At 33.6% G+C, this 21,111-nt stretch overlaps 1 protein-coding gene across 1 annotated transcript; it reads right to left on the bottom strand.

Moving 5' to 3' along the window:
- Positions 1–6,869: 6,869 nt before the first annotated feature.
- Positions 6,870–10,218, bottom strand: LOC120201018 (signal peptide peptidase-like 3). The gene is made up of 5 exons (XM_039201716.1): positions 10,213–10,218; positions 8,210–8,263; positions 8,043–8,135; positions 7,289–7,431; positions 6,870–7,048 (listed from the first exon to the last, which is right to left on the bottom strand). The coding sequence occupies exons 2-5, from the start codon at positions 8,249–8,251 to the stop codon at positions 6,949–6,951; spliced, it is 378 nt and encodes a 125-aa protein (XP_039057647.1). The 5' UTR covers positions 8,252–8,263; positions 10,213–10,218; the 3' UTR covers positions 6,870–6,948.
- Positions 10,219–21,111: the final 10,893 nt, after the last annotated feature.

Raw genomic sequence — 21,111 nt, forward strand, 5'->3', positions numbered from 1 at the left:
ATATAGCCGATTTAAGAATCAATTATTGTTTATATTTATAATTTTACCCCTCATTAAATTATAAATTCAACTTTAATAATATTTTTATTTTTATTTTCATGATATTTATAATACCTTATAAATTTATAACATAATTGGTCACTTAATTTATGTCATATTTTATAATAACAATATACATTACAAATATGTGTCCATAATTATGAATTTTAATCCAATAATTTCTCACTTGGGCAACATATGTTTCTTGATAAATGTATAACCTTGTGAGTTCAAAATTTATTATCATGCAATAGGTATTATACAACAATCTCGTCCATCAATTATATCCATATAGAATCAAAGTGGCATTTGTCATATCAATCATGACTAGACCCATAAATGGTCATGTATACGAACACATCCAATAACATAGATTAATTATGGAGCATAGCATAGAAATTACATGCAGTGTGAACCGCACATATCTATTTCCAACCAGTCCTCTTTAAATATTAGTGAGATTAAATTTTACCAAAACTAGAGTATGAATAAACCAAAACAAACTTTATTTTTGTAAAAAATAACCTTAAAATATCTTTAAACTGAAGTAATTGAAATTGTGTTTATAACAAACGAGTACTTTTTAAAGTTACAAACCCTCACTATAACTTAATATCTTTAAATGATAAACTCTCACTATATCTGAATATCCTTAAAATAAGTATCTTTAAACTGAAGTAATTGAAACTGTGCCTAACCTTCCAGAAATGTTGCAACATTTGGTGGCAACCTTAACTGCTTAATCAAATTTTAACACCAATTCGTCCTCTGTCCTTGCAAAGATCCAATGTTTTATACGCCATTAGCTTATGAGGATCAGCAAATCCATCTTTTACGAAAAAGTTACCTGCTTCAAGCTTCTCCAGGGAGATTCATCGTGGTCCACGGTGACTCGGGGCTGTAGTTCCGTAGCTCTTTCAGCTCTCCTCTTACCAAACCTAATAAAACCATAACACCTTCAAAACAGGAGAAAAAGCATGAGGACGGAGAAACGGAAAGAGGAAGCACATGAGAGCCTTTTACTATGTGGACTGTCTGGGTGGAGTCGAGAGTGCTTTGTTACCTAGTGTACAAGGAACGAGGTAGAGGAGTTTCGGTTGACCATGCCCATTCATCAGATATAACCCTAGGTATGTAAATAAGAGGCCTGCAGTATGTGGAATTTCAAACAATTAAGCATATTCACTATAGCTTCATCATAGATCTTTCCTCGTTTTCGAACTCAGATTGTAATAGCATTTCAACCAAACTAAATACAATAATAAACAAATTAGAAAAGAATGAAGAAATAACATGTATCTTATTTCTTGAATGAGTACAAGGCTCCTTTTATACATAGGGAAATTACAACAAAAAAAGGAAACTAATTAGAGCCAATATTTGACAGCTTCTACTTTCCTACTTTTTCTTGATTTACATCTTTTACTTTCTATATTTACATAGAAAACAGATCCTAGAATATCTCACAGATTATAGAATATCTCACAGATTATGACTAAATCAAGGCTTTCAATGATCAAATTTCCAATACTCCCCCTCAAGCTGGTTTAAAGATATCTTCCATAGCCAGCTTGCTAGTCAGCTTACCAAATTGCTTCTTGTGTAGTCCCTTCGTTAGTACATCAGCTAATTGTTCATCAGTTGGAAGATATGTCATGCATAGTATTCCCGCATTGACTTTCTCCTTGATGAAATGTTTATTCACTTCTATATGTTTCGTGTGATCATGAAGAACTGGATTATGAGCGATAGCAATAGCAGCTTTGTTATCACAATAGACCTTCATTGGAGTCGAGTAAGAAAACTTCAATTCTTCAAGAATTCTTTTTATCCACATAGCCTCGCAGATTCCATGGGCAACGGGTCTGAATTCTGCTTCAACACTACTTCTAGCTACCACATTTTGTTTTTTACTCCGCCATGTAACTAGGTTTCCTCCAACAAAGGAACAATATCCAGACGTTGATCTTCTGTCTGTAACACTTCCTGCCCAATCTGCGTCTGTATAGACTTCAACTTGAAGATGTCCATGTTTCTTGAACAATAAGCCTCTTCCTGGAGTTCCTTTCAAATATCTTAAGATCCTATAGACGGCCTCAAAATGCTCCACCCCTGGTGAGTGCATGAATTGACTTACCATGCTAACTGCAAAAGAAATATCAAGCCGTGTATGAGACAAGTAAATCAACTTCCCTACAAGTCTCTGATATTGTTCCCTGTCCTTTACTTTTTCAACCTTAGCAACTTGTAACTTCAAGTTTGGCTCAACCGGAGTTTCAACCATCTTACAACTAAGTAGACATGTTTCTCCAAGAGATCAAGAACATATTTTCTCTAATTGACAAATATGTCTTCCTTAGATCTTGCAAATTCCATTCCAAGGAAATACTTAAGAGCTCCAAGGTCCTTAATTTGGAACTCCTTAGCTAATCTTTTCTTCAGAATAGCTAATTTTGTTTCATCATCACCAGTGAGTATAATATCATCAACATAAACAATCAAAATTGTAGCTTTACCATCTTTTGAATGTTTATAAAATATTGTGTGATCAGCTTGACTATGCAAGAAGCCATAATTGATAACTGTCTTTCCAAAGCGGTCAAACCAAGCACTTGGTGACTGTTTGAGTCCATATAGTGACTTATGTAATCTGCATACTTTGTTACTGCCAAATTTCTTCTCAAATCCTGGCGGTAGGCTCATATACACCTCCTCTTCCAAATCACCATTGAGAAATGCATTTTTAACATCAAGTTGATGTAGAGGCCAATCGGAGTTCACTGCAACAGATAACAACACTCTAATAGAATTTATTTTAGCAACAGGAGCAAAAGTCTCTTGGTAGTCAATCCTATATGTCTGAGTAAAGCCTTTAGCCACCAATCTCGTCTTGTATCTCTCAATGCTTCCATCAGCTTTAATTTTATTGTAAACACCCATTTACACCAGACTATTTTCTTTCCTTTGGGTAGATCGACAATCTCCCATATACCACTTCTCCTTAGTGCATTCATCTCTTCCATGACTACTAATTTCCAATTTGGATCATCCAATGCTTCCTGTATATTCTTTGGAACAAACAAATGTGAAATCCTAGATGTGAAAGCTTTATGGTTTTTTGATAGTCTGTGATAGGAAAGATATTTTGCAATGGGATGTTGAGTGCAATTTCGGACACCTTTCCTAAGTGCTATAGGGACATCAAGATCAGAATACTAGGTGAATTGTTGGACAAAGTGGAGTAAATCAAAGGTGTAGTAGGGATAGGATTACCTGAAGTTTCGACACCAGAACTCAGATCTTCATATTGGCTTCGTGCAGGGTTGATATATGAGTCTTTTTCTCAGATGAAATTTCTTCCTAGTATAAAACTGAAGCTCAGAATTCAAATCACGTTGATTAGTTTGTAGTACTTCTCCCCCTGAACGAGAATCTCCTTCATTAGGCACCAACAAACCTGGTTCTCCTAGGCAATCATTATTAGAAACACTTGAATTTAGATTTTCAAAGCGACCACTCTCAGAAATGCGTGGTTTTTGTGTAGGATAAATGACATTGGGTAGTGGGATAGAAATGTCCCAAAAATTGTCTTCTACATCACTTGTCTCCCCCTGAAGAGAATTTTTTGTGAAATAAGGTTTTGTTTCCAAAAACGATACATCCATACTCACAAGAAATTTTTTTGTTTGAGGATCAAAACACTTATACCCTTTTTTATTTGAAGAGTACCCTAAAATAACACATTTAATAGCACGTGGGTCAAGTTTTGAACGAAATTGGCATGGAACATGAACGTAGACAGTACATCCAAAAACTTTGACAGGTAAATCAGAAAACAACCTTGTTCCAGGAAAAGATGATTTTAGGCAATCGAGTGGTGTTTTGTATGTTAACACTTTAGTAAGCATCCTATTTATCAAGTAAGTGGTTGTTAAAACTGCTTCACCCCATAAGTATTTGGGAACATGCATGTAAAACATTATGGCACGTGCTACTTCAAGTAAATGTTTATTTTTTCGTTCTGTGATGCCATTTTGTTGAGGGGTATCGCGATATGTAGAGTGATGAAAAATCCCTTTCTCTTTCAAAAAATCACCTAAGTGCTCATTAAAATATTATGTTCCATTGTCAGAATGTAAAATATTAATTTTGGTTTGAAATTGGTTTTCAATCAGAGTGTAAAATTTTTTGAATAAATCTTTCATGTCAGACTTTTTATTCATTAGATAAATCCAACATAACCGTGTGTGGTCATCAATAAAAGTAACAAACCACCTTTTACCAGAAATAGTAGTAACTTTAGAAGGGCCCCAAACATCACTATGAATCAGATAAAAAGGTTTGGAGGCCTGATAATCTTTTGGTAAATAAGGGGAACGACGGTTTTTTGAAAAAATGCAATTTTCACAATGAAAAGAACAATCAATCCCTTTAAATAATTCTGGAAATAAGTGTTTCAAATAAAGAAAACTAGGATGTCCTAGTCTATAGTGCCACAACATTATTTTTTCTCGAACAGAAATTGAACCAGTACCACTAAAGCTCTGAACTTTTTTATTACTGATAGATATTTCATCAAAAAAATAAAGACCTTCAATCATCCTAGCACGTCCAATCATCATCCCCGAGTTTCGATCCTGAAATTCACAATGTGATTCAAAGAAGGTAATGCAACAATTAGAATCTCTAGATAGTTTACTGACAGACAAAAGATTGCAGGCTAATTTAGGAACATGAAGAACATTATTGAGATTAATTTTCTCTATCAGTTTAATGAGTCCTTTTCCTGCAATAGGTGAAAAACTACCATCGGCAATTCTAATTTTTTTCATTTCCAGGGCAAGGTGAATAGGTATTAAATAAATGAGAAAAACTAGTCATGTGATATGAGGCTCCGAAATCTATTATCCACGGAGAGGAATTTGGACAAGAAAGGGCTTTAGGATTACTACTTGTTTGTGCCAAAAAAACACTAGGTATACCGGATGAGAAATTGGATTTTATTAGTTTCAAGAGTTGATCAATCTGCTCTTTGTTGAAGGGACCTGAGTCAGCTTCACTTGCAGTAGGAATTCCACGATTCTTCTCTCCTTGCTTGTTGCTTTTCCAGTTAGTAGGTTTGCTATGAATTTTCCAACATGTCTCACGTGTATGGCGGGGTTTGTTGCAAAAATCGCACCAGACCCGTGGTTTATCATCAGACCTGCGCTGGTAGTTTGCTGCCTTGTAGGCTGCAACATCACTCAATAAGGCAGAATTTTCAATTAACTCACCAGTACTCCTCTTTTTGACTTTTTGAGCATGACATTCCTTCGGCTTTCTTCTCTTCTAACTTCGGCAAATACTTCGCCAATGGATGAAAGAGGAGGTCTGCCAATAATCCTTCCTCGTACTTCATCAAACTCAACATTGAGGCCGGCAAGAAATTTGTAAATACGGTTATCTTCTATAGTTTTCTTATGGTGATTACAGTCGTCAGTATTTTTCCATTCGTACGTGTTGAAGAGATCAATATCCTGCCACAGCCTTTTCAACGAATGAAAATATGTGGTGACAGAGCTATCTCCTTGACGAATCTCCTCCAATTTTAAAGTCAACTCAAAATCCTGAGATTGGTTGCCCAGGTCAGAATACATCTAACTAACATTATCCCACAATTCTTTTGTAGTAGGATAGCACATGTAATTGGAGCTTATGTTCTCCTCCATGGAATTGACCAGCCATGTCATAACCATGGAATTTTCAGCATTCCAAGTGGCGTACAGCGGATCATCAACAGTAGGAGTCTTCTTGTCACCAGTGATGTAACTGATTTTCCCTTGCCCACGAATATACATCCGGAATGATTGTAACCATCGGAGGAAGTTGTCACCATTTAAGCGGATGGTGGTGATTTGGACGGAATGAGAATTGGAGTGGTGCTCCGGAGTGGCCGCAGTAGGGGTTGAGGTGATTTCCGATGCGACTTCGGACATGACTACGGTGATTTTGGAACTGCTGTGTTTTAGGGTTAAGACACGATTATGGCTCTGACACCAAATTAGAAAAGAATGAAGAAATAATGTGTCTTATTTCTTGAATGAGTACAAGGCTCCTTTTATACATAGGGAAATTACAACAAAAAGAGGAAACTAATTAGAGCCAATATTTGACAGCTTCTACTTTCCTACTTTTTCTTGATTTACATCTTTTACTTTCTATATTTACATAGAAAACAGATCCTAGAATATCTCACAGATTATGACTAAATCAAGGCTTTCAATGACTAAATTTCCAACAAACAACGATCTTTATGACATGTAATTCAATATTCAATTTGTTTCCCAAGAGCAAGAACTGCATTTCAGAATCTAGAACCTAAAGGCAATTCTAAATTAATATCAACCTGAAACAATCAAGCAGTATTCCATGAGCCATTTAAGTTCGGGTCTTAACATGCACAGTTGCACCGGACAGAATTCCTATTATTTGAGATCTGTTGTATTAGATTTAATAAAAGTACTTTTCATCTTATTTGAAATATGTTGGATATTTGAAATTTTTGAATGAATAATTATAAAATATAATTAAGATTTGATATGCTTGTTGAATATTGGGTGAATCCTGCCTCTAAATATTTTAAATTTTAAATTAAAATCTTGGATATTATCTAAATATAATTAATTAATTTAAATTTTTATTAAAAATTGTTGATGTGTCAATTAATAAACTTATCCACATACACACACCATGTCAGTCCAACTCTTCCTTTTATGTCCAATACAATATTCAGACATGAGTGTGGAGATATGGCCTCTAAAGACCCACGGAATATATGGAAAAACATAGAATGAGTTGAATATACCCACATATAACACTCATACGAGTCTGAATAACATGGTATGCGTACATAGGCTATGTATGCATGTATTAACGTTTGATGATGCATGAACACTTACCAAATCCATAACCAATTATCAACCACACAAAGTACCCATTGGCAAGGTGATTCTTGTTCGCTTTATCGTATCTGAGACAACCAAACAGGGAATATAATCTTAAACCCACAAACAGGGAAAAGACGAAAACCATTCATAAACAAGGGCATAATAAAGGCAACAGACCAGTATGCAGTATCATCATTAAAACCCGAAATTGACACTAAAAACAAATCAAATACTGAATGAAGCAACTTGACAAACACCCGGTTCAGTGAACCAGGTATTTGCATCTTGGTGATGGAAACCAACACAATAAACGAATGAAGTACCTGAAAGCAAATGCAACAAGCAAACCAGGAAAGAGAATGTCACCGAATCCAATCATATCATAACCACCCCATGGATCAAAAGCTTGTGGAACTCTCAAAAGCATGGGAATTGACTCTCCACCACTATTGTCACCCCGAGCCACCTATTAATAGGAGCAAAAAGAAAGAGATAAAGGTTCATCCTTGAACGGTCACCTTATATTATGTCTTTAGGTTGCCATACGTCAAAACTACTTTTATTAAAATGGATTAGAAGCAAGATTTTACATTTTACTGTAAGTATAAACTAGTGTCAATTTCTACACACACACAGTTGGACCGACCAACCAGTCGAACCAGTTTACATATGAAGTAACCCCTCATACACAGAGGCATCTAAAAACTTTTACTAGCTGTTAAGAGTTTAAAATAATAAACAAACTTCAGTATAAGTGAGGGATCAGCTTGGCTTACACTTCATCAGACTCATTCATAGGAATTTTCAAGTTTAGAAACTTGTTTTAGGGCCTTAATCAAATACCATAGGCTAACTAGTGTTAAGACAGGAGATTATATGTTGACAACATGATTTCAGATGAGAGATGTTGTCTAGTACACAAAAGTGAGAGAACAAAGACCATGGTTTTTCCATATAAACAAATTTGCATGACCGATGATAATGAATTGAGTAAAAAAGATACGGTTGTTCTATTAGATGCAAAAAGCCAATACTTTAAATGGAGTCAAACCAAAATATTTGGGATGAAATGCTGACTGCAATCATCACACTCTCATGGAATATAAGTGGTGATAGGAAAACCCAGAAGATGTCATAAACGAATGCACAACAGAGAAGCACTGTAGCAACCTGGTCCATGAAGAATTATCAGGACATGGAATGAAATATATTTAAGATATACATGATAAATGAAACCACTGTACATTGATATTAGGCAGTCGAGTCAACTGTAATACTGTTATCATCAAGCAGATACCCTTTAGAAAAACAAAAAGGTAGTTAACAAATGCAAAGAAAAAGGCATCTGAACAATGTTGGAACCACCTTCGATGCAGAAACAAGCAATCAAAGTTAATACTAACCTCAAGTTACTTAAAACAACAGGGAAATGAGTAGGTGAAACAAACAGCAACTGACATTAAAAGGAATAACAATGGATATCGTAGGAATTCAAATGAGATACTAGATAACATTTCTTTCAAAACCAGATTATGCCTCTACTTAAATTAGCAATTTCAATTCAGCTGTGTTCCAGTACTGTTCACATTATTAACACCTCTTGTAAACAATTTTCTAACTCTGATTTAATAACCTGGATCTCAATCCTATTCCAAAAACCTTGTAATACGCTTATAATTTCCAATCCTCATAACATCGTTCACCATAAAATTTAATCTCAAAACACCACTTGTTTCCCTGAAATAGAATCAGTTCATTGCCAATTTTATACAACCATACTATTCTTTCTTCAACTACTCTACCTGAGCTAGCAACAACCGACTAAGACTGTTTTATTTTCTGTGAAATCACTGCAGAACCCTCTTTGTCTGAATCTCTCGAACTTGAGCCCTTGCCTCTCTTAACATAATGGGGAATTGAAGGCGTTCTAACCCTTTTTCCCCATCTGTAAACTATGTTCCGTTACTAATGTCTCCTCTTGTGCTCTCTTGATAGCTTTGGCTCGATTAATAACTTCTTGCAAGTTAGGCAAACTCAAAGCCAAAATCATTTCTTTTAATTTTGACCTTAACCCCTCAATAAACCAATTGCGTCGGGCATTATCATTTTGAACTACCTCCGTAGAAAAATGGTTCAACTTATTATAATCACCCTCATACTCGTGTATTTCTCGATCACCTTATTTCAAATTTAGAACTTTAACAGCATTGCCCGTTTGAACTGTTCACCTACATACTTGTTCTTAAATTCTTCCAGGAAGAATTGTCAAATGACTTGCTCCGGTGGTGCATACTTCGTAGTGTTGGACCACCATACTCGAGCTGATCCTCTAAGTAAAGATATAGCTCCTCCCAACTTTTCCTGATCTAAGCATTGTAGGCTTTCAAGCATTAATATCACATAATTTAACCATATATCAACCTCTGTAGGACCCTTAACTTCATCTCCTCGAAACTCTAGAGCTCTCAAACTCTTCAGCTCCTTTGGGATCAACATTCTAGGTACTGGAGGAGTAGGTGGAGGTTGAAAATGAGTCAACATAGCATTGAGATCTTGCATAAAAACTCCATACTCTGGTACCGACATCCCTTGATGTACAGGCGCACTAGCATTTTCAGATGGAATCAATTGCTCACTATTAGCTTCGTAACTTTCGCTATCAGTTCCTTCTCTCATCTCTTGTTCCCCCGCTCTACGCGAGTTAGAGGATTTTGACATCTTTTAGAACATACATAGTAATAACATTTCAATTAGTAAGGAGTGTCATCAATTACACTTTAATGACACCATATCAGTAACTTTGACAATCTTAATGGCATGTAATCCCCTTTATCTAATTTCAATTGAACTAAGTTTTTGCTGAGAATCGGCTAAACCTGTAGCTCTAGTACCAATAAATGTAACAATCATATCCCGTATACCTTTACGTACAAGAGATACAGAGGTCACATCACGTTATAAAACTTTATGTCATTTGAAAACATGATATTTATAAAGATAATATACTAAAACTTTCACATTAGTACATTACAAAGTATTTACTATAGTTTAATTACATGCCAACTAAGTTCTCAAAATGTGTAAGATTATCATAATGTTACTGGTGAGTCAACCTTTAATTGATGAAAGCTGCTGCAACAGCTACACTCCTTACGCAGCTAATCATTGCCTTTACCTAGCATGAAATAAACACACGTTAAGTAATTACTTAGTGATACATAATATTGCAATGATATTATAATTATACAACAATATCTTATGAATACTGAATAAAGAATTTAATTTCGTCATTTATAAGGACCAGTTGAGCCATTCTTGATTCAACCAAAATTCTTTCATACCATCATACTCATCCTTTTGTATATCTTTCCCTTTTTATTCTTTATTTACCCTGTATACTTTAAATATGAAGGTACTATACATGTATTGCACTAAGGTGCTAATTGATCATGTATCTTTTGTACTCATTAAGGCAACACCTTAAGTACTTTTAATACACCTTTTTTATATTTTCATTTGGGTATCATTCCATGCCCATTATGTTCTGTTTATGCTTTTCTTTATAACATCCCTTTATACTAGTTAGGCATTGTTGTACCTTATATATATATATATATCATCCCTTCATATCACTTATATGTCATTCATATCACATTTCAATTTCTTTATTCTTCTTCCCCAAAGTATTTAGATTTTCATTTAACTTTCATATTTGACACTTTTCTGTCAAATGCACAGCTAATCCATTATTCTTTTATTCAACAGTGTTTAACATTTCATCTAACTGACATAATTGGCAGCTTTCTACCAATTGCACAGTTAGGCCATTATTCTTTTACTCAACACTATCTAACTGAATAATTGGCACCTTTCTACCAATTACACAGTTAGACCATTATTATTTTACTCAACGGTATTTAATCGTTCATCTAACATAATTGGCACATTTCTACCAATTCTATAGTTAGACCATTATTATTTTACTCAACGGTAATTAACCGTTCATCTAACTAGAATAATTGGCACCTTTATACCAATTGCATAGTTAGGCCATTATTCTTTTACTCAACGTTATTTAACCGTTCATCTAACTGGCATAATTGGCACATTTCTACCAATTGCACAGTTAGGCCATTATTCTTTCTCAACGGTATTTAACCATTCATCTAATTTACATAATTGGCACATTTCTACCAATTGCACAGTTAGGCCATTATTCTTTTACTCAACGTTATTTAACGTTCATCTAACTGCCATAATTGGTACATTTCTACCAATTGCACAGTTAGGCCTCAAAGGCACTTAGCCTTTTATCTAACTGGCATAATTGACACCTTTCTGTCATAAGCACAGTTAGGCCTCAAAGGCACTTAGGCGTTCATCTAACTGGCATAAAATGACACCTTTCTGTCATAAGCACATTTAGGCCTATTAATCTTTTATTTTAGAGCAGTCTCTACTATAGTAATCATTCATAATATCAAACCCCTTTCAATCATTATACATTCTACGATTTATAATCATAATGCCAATGCAGTAATACCAATTTTTTCTATAATTTACATGGATTACTCATTCACTACAATTACGACAATTCACCTTTCTATTATAAACTTCTAACAATTTCACATATATTTTCCCATACGAACATTCATACACTTGGTAAGAATTTCTTAGTTTGCACATATAGTGCCCATACGAAAATTCATACACTTAGTATGAATATCTTACAATTTTTGTACTCTTAGTGTCGTTTGGTAATCACCATACTTCCATTAATAGATCATACAACTATGCCTACAGTAACATATACATACATAATTAAATGTACTCACCTGAATTTCCTCTCTAAGTATCCAAAACGTAAGGCTGATTACTCTGGTACTTTGTCTTTGCCCTTAGTTTTACTTGTCTTGAGAGCTTGGTTCTGATCTACTTAAGCATCCATTAAAACAGGTACCATACCTAAAGTTAGTTTTTTTTTCTCTAACCATTAAACTTAAACAATACTCAAAAGGATATATCATTAACTTTCTATAACAATATCAACCTATTTTTAAAATTTTTGGCTCTATAGTATCGATACTACTACCCTAGTACCTATACTTCTATACTATGGTATCGATACCCCCTTCTGGTATCGATACTGATTTTAGGTTCGATGTTGCCTAGTATCGATTCTCTTACCATGGTATCGATACTACCATACTATGGTACTAATACCCCTTTACGGTATCGATACAGGTTTTTAATTCGATGTTGCTTAGTATCGATACCCTTATCATGGTATCAATATTACCTCTTCGGTATCGATACTGATTGAATCAGTATCGATACTACTCAGTTAATTCATCTCATTTTAGCCTATAGTATCAGTATTGTTCTATCAGTATCGTTACCCTTGCCCATATTTTTTAGTTTTTAACTTGATTTTTAACCAAATTGGGTTAAATTTCTTTATATTTACACCCCACAATGTGTTGAGTTAATCGATCGATGGAATTGGCCAAGAGGGGGGTGAATTGGCAATTAAAATTTTGGTAGAAGCTTTTGCAGAAAATTGAAAAGATTTGCACAGCGATTTAGAGTGGTTCGACTTTCTCAACCAAAGTCTACGTCCATTACCTTAGCTATCCACACTAAGGATTTTCCAACAAATTCACTAATTTGTTCTTTCTTTTGAGGCCAAAGAGATAACCTTACAACTCCCTCAAGAATATACCTCAATTCTTGAGAACACTCTTTCTCAAAGAGAAGATTACAAATTTGCAAACTTACAAGGAAAACCTCACAAGGTAGATTGTTTGCACAATTCTAGAACAAAGAAAAGAACACTCAAAAATGAATACAATTGAGTACAAGTAGTGTTCTTGAAAGCAAAATGAATATTGAATGAAAAATAGGCTTGAAATGCTCAAACTTGAGGTTTGATGCTTTCTCTTTGATTCTCTCTTGATTCTTGTTTCTTGTGTTTTCTTGTTTTTGATCAATGGCTTCTAAGCTTGTTTAAATACTCCTTCAAATGATTCTGAACGTTGGGGATGATTAGTGGAGTCAATAGAGTCGTTTAAGTGTGAAAACAATTAATTAAATTAGTTGGGAGCGTCTGTGCATCGATGCATACCCAAGGTGCATCGGTGCATCAAGTGTAAAATTCAAATATTTTGACTGTTGGACCCTTAATGCATTCAATATTTCAAAATAGCATGAGTGCATCGATGCATGGCTGGTGCATCGATGCATCAAATGCATTCGATGTTTTCATAAAACCCTGAGTGCATCGATGCATGATATGTGCATCGATGCATGAAATGCATTCGATGTTCAATTTATTCCATGGTGCATCGATGCATGGATTGGTGCATCACGTTGAAAAATGATTTTGGGCTTGATTTTTGTTCAAAATACTTTGTGAAAATTGTTTCAAAAATATATTAAGTATAAAACACAATTTTACACATTTAGTACGGTTTGAAATTGATCTTGAAGACTTGGAGTAATAATTTGATATTCGAGTAATTAAATCGAATATACTTAGAAAATAATTTGTAAAATCTTAAAATTCATTTATACTTAATTTGTTATATCAAAACATCAAAATGTTTTCAACACAATGCCATTTAACACTTCTCTACTTATCCATACTAACTTTCCTTCATATAGCCTCTTAACACCTCTAAAATCTTTCAAGAACTTTTAATTCTAAGAATCAAACCACTTTTGTTAATATGTTCTTAATCCTATCTAATGGTTATATTCTCTCATTTACCTCTTTGACAAGTCAAATCTACCAGTAATCATCAATAAAACCAATATACTAACATATCATTTCAAAAACCCATTTTCTAAAATCTACCATATTTCATTCATTTCATAGTTTTAACCTCATTTAATCATTCCTTAAGCTTATATATCACTTAAGGTTACAAGAACTACCCATAATCGAAAGGAAAATCAAATAATTAAAGTTTACCTTTAGAGCTATGGAGGATAGCAACACCCACGGGAAAGAAGGAAGAAGAAGAAAAATAACTTATTTGACTTATTTTCCCCTTTTTATTTAAATCCCTAGAATTTAAATGGGATTTAAATTCATTTTACTTAAAAGGACCAAAATGCCCTTTCATTATTCTATCTCTTACACATTGGTCTTACTTAAGTCATTTCTTATACTTTATCTTTTATTCAATTTAGTCCTCTAAATTTTTAATTCCTTTCAAATTAGTCACTGACCTACTATTTGGGGTATTACAATTCTCCCCCTTAAGAAAATTCATCCTCGAATTTTAAAAACTTTATGTGTTTACCACAATACTACAATTATCTGTCGAACCTGACCTCCCAAAAGTCCTTAATTTCTTCACTTTCTACTTATAACATTCTTATCCAAATTTTTTTCGTCTTTACTTATAACATTCTTATCCAAATTTTTTTCGTCTTTCGTTTGTAATATAATCAATGATCACCTCATACACCTTTAGAGGTTCTGAATATCTTTTCTATCTTATGTTCCCTCTCTTCAATTCCACAATTAATTAAGGCTCATGTGATTAGCACCACTATAGTACCACTCACTATACCAATAATGACGTCAAATCTTTTAAGGCAACTATACTACTGCCGACTCTAAATCACACGTAGATAATTCCTCTTGATTTTGTGATACTAAATCATAGAAACATGTTCAATACTATAATAACCAACTACCTTGAATTTCATCTCTCGATCTAGAGGTAACCCAAGATATTGATCTAAAAAGACATCTCTAATTTTCCCAATTTGATTAAATTATCAGACAATCATACTTTTCTTATTTGAGTATCTATTACATTACCCAAACATCATTCTCTTCACAATCATTATCAATGTCACTTTAAGCAATAATATTAACTCATCAATTTGCAATTCCATAAGATTCACTCAAAACATAGTCCCTGGAATCTTTATTAATTGTCTACTACCTTTCTATTCATACTTTTACCATGACCTATTAAGGTTTACAGCTATCCTTTTACTCAAAATTGGTTCTACAGAAATTCATCTAGCTCTAGCCAACCTTATACTAATATATAGATGCATAGATCAATGGTCAATGGTCAACTAATACCAATACAGGTTTATCAAAAGATGAAAAATACCTTTTACAATTTTCGGATCATCCAAATCCTCAATGATCGTAACATTATAGATTCTGGCGAGTCCCTGAGTCTCTAGTCGCTGCAATGATTCATCTCGTCCCCTTGATCTTCCACTTCCTCTATTTCTATTAGAGGTTGCCACAGATCTTTCAGATTACATTAAATTGTCCCCATATCTCTTTGGACAATTTCGGGCAAAGGGACCGGTTTCACCACATTGGAAACAAGCTCTACTAAGAATTCTGCATATTCCCCGGTGCACTCTTACACATGTCTGACATACTATTCTTTCTCCAACTGCTCTACCTGAGCTAGCAGTAACCGACTGAGACTGTTTTGTTTTCTATGAAATTGCTGCAGAACCCTCTTTGTCTAAATCTCTCGATCTTGATCCCTTGCCTCTCTTAACATAATGGGGAATTGAAGGCGATCCAACCCTTTTCACTATCTATAAACTATGTTCCACTGCTAATGTCTCCTCTTATACTCTCTCGATATATTTGGCTCGATTAATAACTTCTTGCAAGTTAGGAAAACTCAAAGCCAACATCATTTCTTTTAATTTTGGCCTCAACCCCTCAATAAACGAATCACGTCGGGCCTTATCATTTGGAACTACCTCCATAGCAAAATGAATCAACTTATTATACTCAGCCTCGTACTCGTGTACTTCTCGATCACCTTATTTCAAATTTAGAAACTTTAATAGCATTGCCTGTTTGAACTGTTCACCTACATACTTGTTCTTAAATTCTTTCAGGAAGAATTGCCAAGTGACTTGCTCCGGTGGTGCATACATCGTAGTGTTGGGCCACCATACTTGAGTTAATCCTCTAAGTAAAGATACAGCGCCTCCCAACTTTTCTTGATCTGAGCATTGCAGGCTTTCAAGCATTAATATCACATCATTTAACCACATGTCAACCTCCATAGGACTCTCACATTCATCTCCTCGAAACTCTGGAGCTCCCAAACTCTTCAGCTCCCTTGGGATCAATATTCTAGGTATTAGACGAGTAGGGGGAGGTTGAAAACGAGTCAACATAGCGTTGAGAACTTGCATAAAAACTCCATACTCAGGTACCAATATCCTTTGATGTGCAGATGCACTAGCATTTTCAAAGGGAACCGGTTGCTCACTATTAGCTTTGTAACTTTCGCTATCAGTCCCTTCTCCCATCTCTTGTTCCCCCGCTGTACGCGAGTTAGAGGATTATGATATCTTTTAGAATATACATAGTAATAACATTTCAGTTAGTAAGGAGTGTCATCAATTACACTTTAATGACACCATATTAGTAACCTTGACAATCTTAATGGCATGTAATACCCTTTCTCTAATTTCAATTGAACTCAGTTTTGGCTGAGAATCGGCTAAACTTGTAGCTTTGATACCAATAAATGTAACAACCATATCCTATATAGCTTTCTGTACATAAGCTACAAAGGTTACATCACATTATAAAACTTTTTGTCATTGAAAAACCCATAAAAATTTGTTTCATTTTGATCAACTACAAAACATGATATTTATTAGGACAATATACTAAAACATTCACTTTAGTACATTACAAAATATTCACTATAGTTTAATTACATGCCAACTAAGTTCTCAAAATGTATATGATTGTCATAATGTTACTGGTGAGTCAACATTTAATTGATGAAATCTGTTGCAATAGCTACACTCCTTATGCAGCTAATCCTTGCCTTTACATATGCGTGAAATAAACACACATTAAGTAATTACTTAGTGAGACATAATACTGCAATGATATTACAATTATATAATAGTATCTTATAAATATTGAATAAGGAATTTAATTTCGTCATTTATAAGGACCAGTTGAACCATTCTCAGTTCAACCAAAATTCTTTCATACCATCATACTTATCCTTTTGTATATCTTTCCCTTTTTATTCTTTATTTGCCCTGTATACTTAAAATGTGAAAGTATTATACATGTATTGCACCGAGGTGCTAATTGATCATGTATCTTTTGTACTCATTAAGGCAACACCTTAAGTACTATTAATACACCTTTTTATATTTTCATTTGGGTATCCTTTCATGCCCATTATGTTCTGTTTATGCTTTTCTTTATAACATCCCCTCATACTAGTTAGGCATTGTTGTACCTTATATATATATCATCCCTTCATATCACTTATATGTCATTCATATCACATTTCAATTTATTTATTCTTCTTCCCCAGAGTATTTAGCTTTTCATTTAACTTGCATATTTGACAATTTTCTATCAAATGCACAGCTAATCCATTATTCTTTTATTCAACAGTGTTTAACCTTTTGTCTAACTGGCATAATTGGCACCTTTCTACCAATTGCACAGTTATGCCATTATTCTTTTACTCAACGGTATTTAGCAATTCCTCTAACTGGCATAATTGACACATTTCTACTAATTGCACAGTTAGGCCATTATTCTTTTACTCAACGGTATTTAACCGTTCATCTAACTGGCATAATTGACACCTTTATACCAATTGCACAGTTAGGCCATTATTCTTTTACTCAACGGTAATTAACCGTTCATCTAACTGACATAATTGGCACCTTTCTACCAATTGAACAGTTAGGCCATTATTCTTTTACTTAAATGTATTTAACCATTCATCTAACTGGCATAATTGGCACTTTTCTTCCAATTTCATAGTTAGGCCATTATTCTTTTACTCAATGGTATTTAATCGTTCATCTAACTATTATAATTGGCACCTTTCTACTAATTGCACAGTTAGGCCATTATTCTTTTACTCATCAGTATTTAACCGTTCATCTAACTTGCATAATTGCCACCTTTCTACCAATTTCACAGTTAGGCCTCAAAGGCACTTAGCCTTTCATCTAACTGGCATAAATGACACCTTTCTATCATAAGCACAGTTAGGCCTCAAAGACACTTAGCCTTTCATCTAACTGGCATAAATGACACCTTTCTGTCATAAGCACAGTTAGGCATATTAATCTTTTACTTTAGAGCAGTCTCCTCTATAGTAATCATTCATAATATCACTTAACCCCTTTCAATCATTATACATTCTGTGATTTATAATCATAATTCCAATGTAGTAATACCAAAATTTTCTATAATTTACATGGATTACTCATTCACTACAATTACGATAATTCACCTTTCTATTATAAACTTCTGACAATTTCACATATATTTTTCAATACGAACATTCATACACTTGGTAAGAATTTCTTAGTTCGCACATATAGTGCCCATACGGAAATTCATACACTTAGTATGAATTTCCTTATTTTTCCACACAAAGTGCCCATACAGAAATTCATACACTTAGCATGAATATCTTACAATTTTTGCACTCTTAGTGTCATTTGGTAATCACCATACTTCCATTAATAGATCATACAACTATGCCTACCGTAACATATACATACATAATTAAATGTACTCACCTGACTTTCCTCTCTAAGTATCCAAAACGTAAGGCTGATTACTACGGTACTTTGCATTTGCCCTTAGTTTTGCTTGTCTCGGAAGTTTGGTTCTGATCTACTCAAGCATCCATTAAAACAAGCACCATACCTAAAGTTAGTATTTTTTTTCTTTAACCATTGAACTTAAACAATACTCAAAAGGATATATCATTAACTTTCTATAACAATATCAACCTATTTTAAAATTTTTGGCTCTATAGTATCGATACTACTACCCTAGTACCTATACTTCTATATTATGGTATCAATACCCTTTTCTGGTATCGATATTGATTTTAGGTTCGATGTTGCCTAGTATCGATTCTCTTACCATGGTATCGATACTACCATACTATGGTATCGATACCCCTTTACGGTATCGATACAGGTTTTTGATTCGATGTTGCTTATTATTGATACCCTTATCATGGTATTGATACTGATTGAATCAGTATGGCTACTACTCAGTTAATTCATCTCATTTTAGCCTATAGTATCGGTACTGTTAAATCAATATTGATACCCTTGCCCAAATTTTCCAATTTTTGACCTGATTTTTAGCCAAATAGGGTCAAATTTCTTTATATTTACACCCAACAATGCCATTTAACTCGTCTCTACTTATCCATACTAACTTTCCTTCATTTAGCCTCTTAAAACCTCTAAAATCTTTCAAGAACATTTAATTCTAAGAATCAAACCACTTTTGTTAATATGTTCTTAATCCTATCTAATGCTTCTATTCTCTTATTTACCTCTTTGACAAGTCAAATCTACCAGTAACCATCAATAAAAACCAATATACTAACATATCATTTCAAAATTCATTTCTAAAATCTACCATATTTCATTTATTTCATAGTTTTAACCCCATTTAATCCTTCCTTAAGCATATATATCACTTAAGGTTACAAGAACTATCCATAATCGAAAGGAAAATCAAATAATTAAAGTTTACCTTTAGAGCTATAGAGGATAACAACACCTACGGGAAAGAAGGAAGAAGAAGAAAAATAGCTTCTTTGACTTACTTTTCCCTTTTTTTTATTTAAATCCCTAGAACTTAAATGGGATTTAAATTCATTTTACTTAAATAGACCAAAATGCCCTTTCATTATTCTATCTCTTACACATTGGTCTTACTTGAGTCATTTCTTATACTTTACCTTTTATTCAATTTAGTCCTCCAATATAATACCTCAAAATTTTGACCAGTGACAAAAATATAAGTTTTGAAAGTTTAATGGCTAAATTTATAAACTTTGAAAAGTTTAGGGACTGAAATTTTAATATTTAAAAGTTACATATTTTAGCCTGTAAATGAAAAGTTTGGATTAAAACAGAGATTTTAGTGGGAATCAGATTTTTGGTACATGATTTCTGTTAAAAGCTATAAAGTAGTAAAGTTCAGTATTGAAATCGAATATTCGGATCGAATCGGAAATTTACGAAAATTTGATGGATGTTAGGAAATTGTTGGAAGTATTATTTTCATATTTTAGATCAGAGAAATTTTGCTCAAACAGTGCAATTTTTAAAATTTGTCCGAAACAGTGGAATTTTAGTGACTAAAATGCAATTTTTGAAAATTGCATGGCCAATTTCTAAAGTCAAAGTCAAGTTGATTCATCTTTGACCAAGGAATATTTTGCTGGAAAAGATGATAATGGCAATTGGTAATTTTTAAGTTTCATTAATGGAAAAAATGGAATTTCTTAATAATTGAATAAAAAAATCCATTTTAATGGTATTTAGTCATGTGTTAAGGCTAATTAACATTAGAATATTCAAGACACTTGAGCATTATCTGCTTCTTTCTTCATTTGGCCGGAAGTTCAAGTCCTAACAAGGTAAGTATTTTTATTTTGATTTTTGAAGCTATTTTCTTGAGAATTAGACTTCGGTGTAGTTAGGAAAAATGTTGTACGTTCAATTCACTACGTTTTGACATGAATATCAGTAGGGTTTATGTTCAAGTTCATCTTGAGTTTACGAAGGGGGTTGATTTCTTGTGTTTTAGGGGTTATGAAGAGTTAAGTGATTTTAAGAATTGGTTGTAAGAATTGATGAAGAACCTAAGGATGAAGTTATTGAAAACAATTTAGATTTTGAATCTGGCAGTGAGTTTGAAAATTCACCAGAAATTATATAAAAAATATTTGGAGGTGATTTTATATATTATGTTAATATATCAATATAATTTTGTTTAAAACAAACGGGGATTAATTTCAAGGTGTATACAAAAAGATATGAATTTTTAACCGAGGAAAGGTCAGAAAAACGGGCAGCAGATTCTACACAAAATAGATTCTGTCGATCAACTTTGAAAATTCACCATAAATTGCACAGAAGGAGTTCTTTATATGGATAGATTTATATTCGAGTACAATTTTCAATGGAAGAAATGGAATTCAATTCCAGTGTGTATATCAATACAGAATACTGATTCTTTAAAGGTAGTACAAGTTGTCTGAATATGGAAATTTTAGAATTTAAGTTGAAATGGATTAGAAGATGAAGAGTAATGTTTAAATGTTGA

This window comes from Hibiscus syriacus, unplaced genomic scaffold, assembly GCF_006381635.1.
Source record: "Hibiscus syriacus cultivar Baekdansim isolate YM2019G1 unplaced genomic scaffold, ASM638163v2 tig00006753_pilon, whole genome shotgun sequence".
In the NCBI taxonomy this organism is placed as follows: domain Eukaryota; kingdom Viridiplantae; phylum Streptophyta; class Magnoliopsida; order Malvales; family Malvaceae; genus Hibiscus; species Hibiscus syriacus.

What these genes read in the sequence shown, in the direction of transcription:
- LOC120201018 (XM_039201716.1), bottom strand. Translation starts at nt 8,251, where the DNA reads ATGATAACAGTATTACAGTTGACTCGACTGCCTAATATCAAT. An exon ending in ATGAGAGTGTGATGATTGCA is followed by an intron (nt 7,432 to 8,042) that starts GTCAGCATTTCA and finishes TCCTATTAATAG; the next exon opens with GTGGCTCGGGGTGACAATAG. An exon ending in CTTGTTGCATTTGCTTTCAG is followed by an intron (nt 7,049 to 7,288) that starts GTACTTCATTCG and finishes TGGTTGTCTCAG; the next exon opens with ATACGATAAAGCGAACAAGA.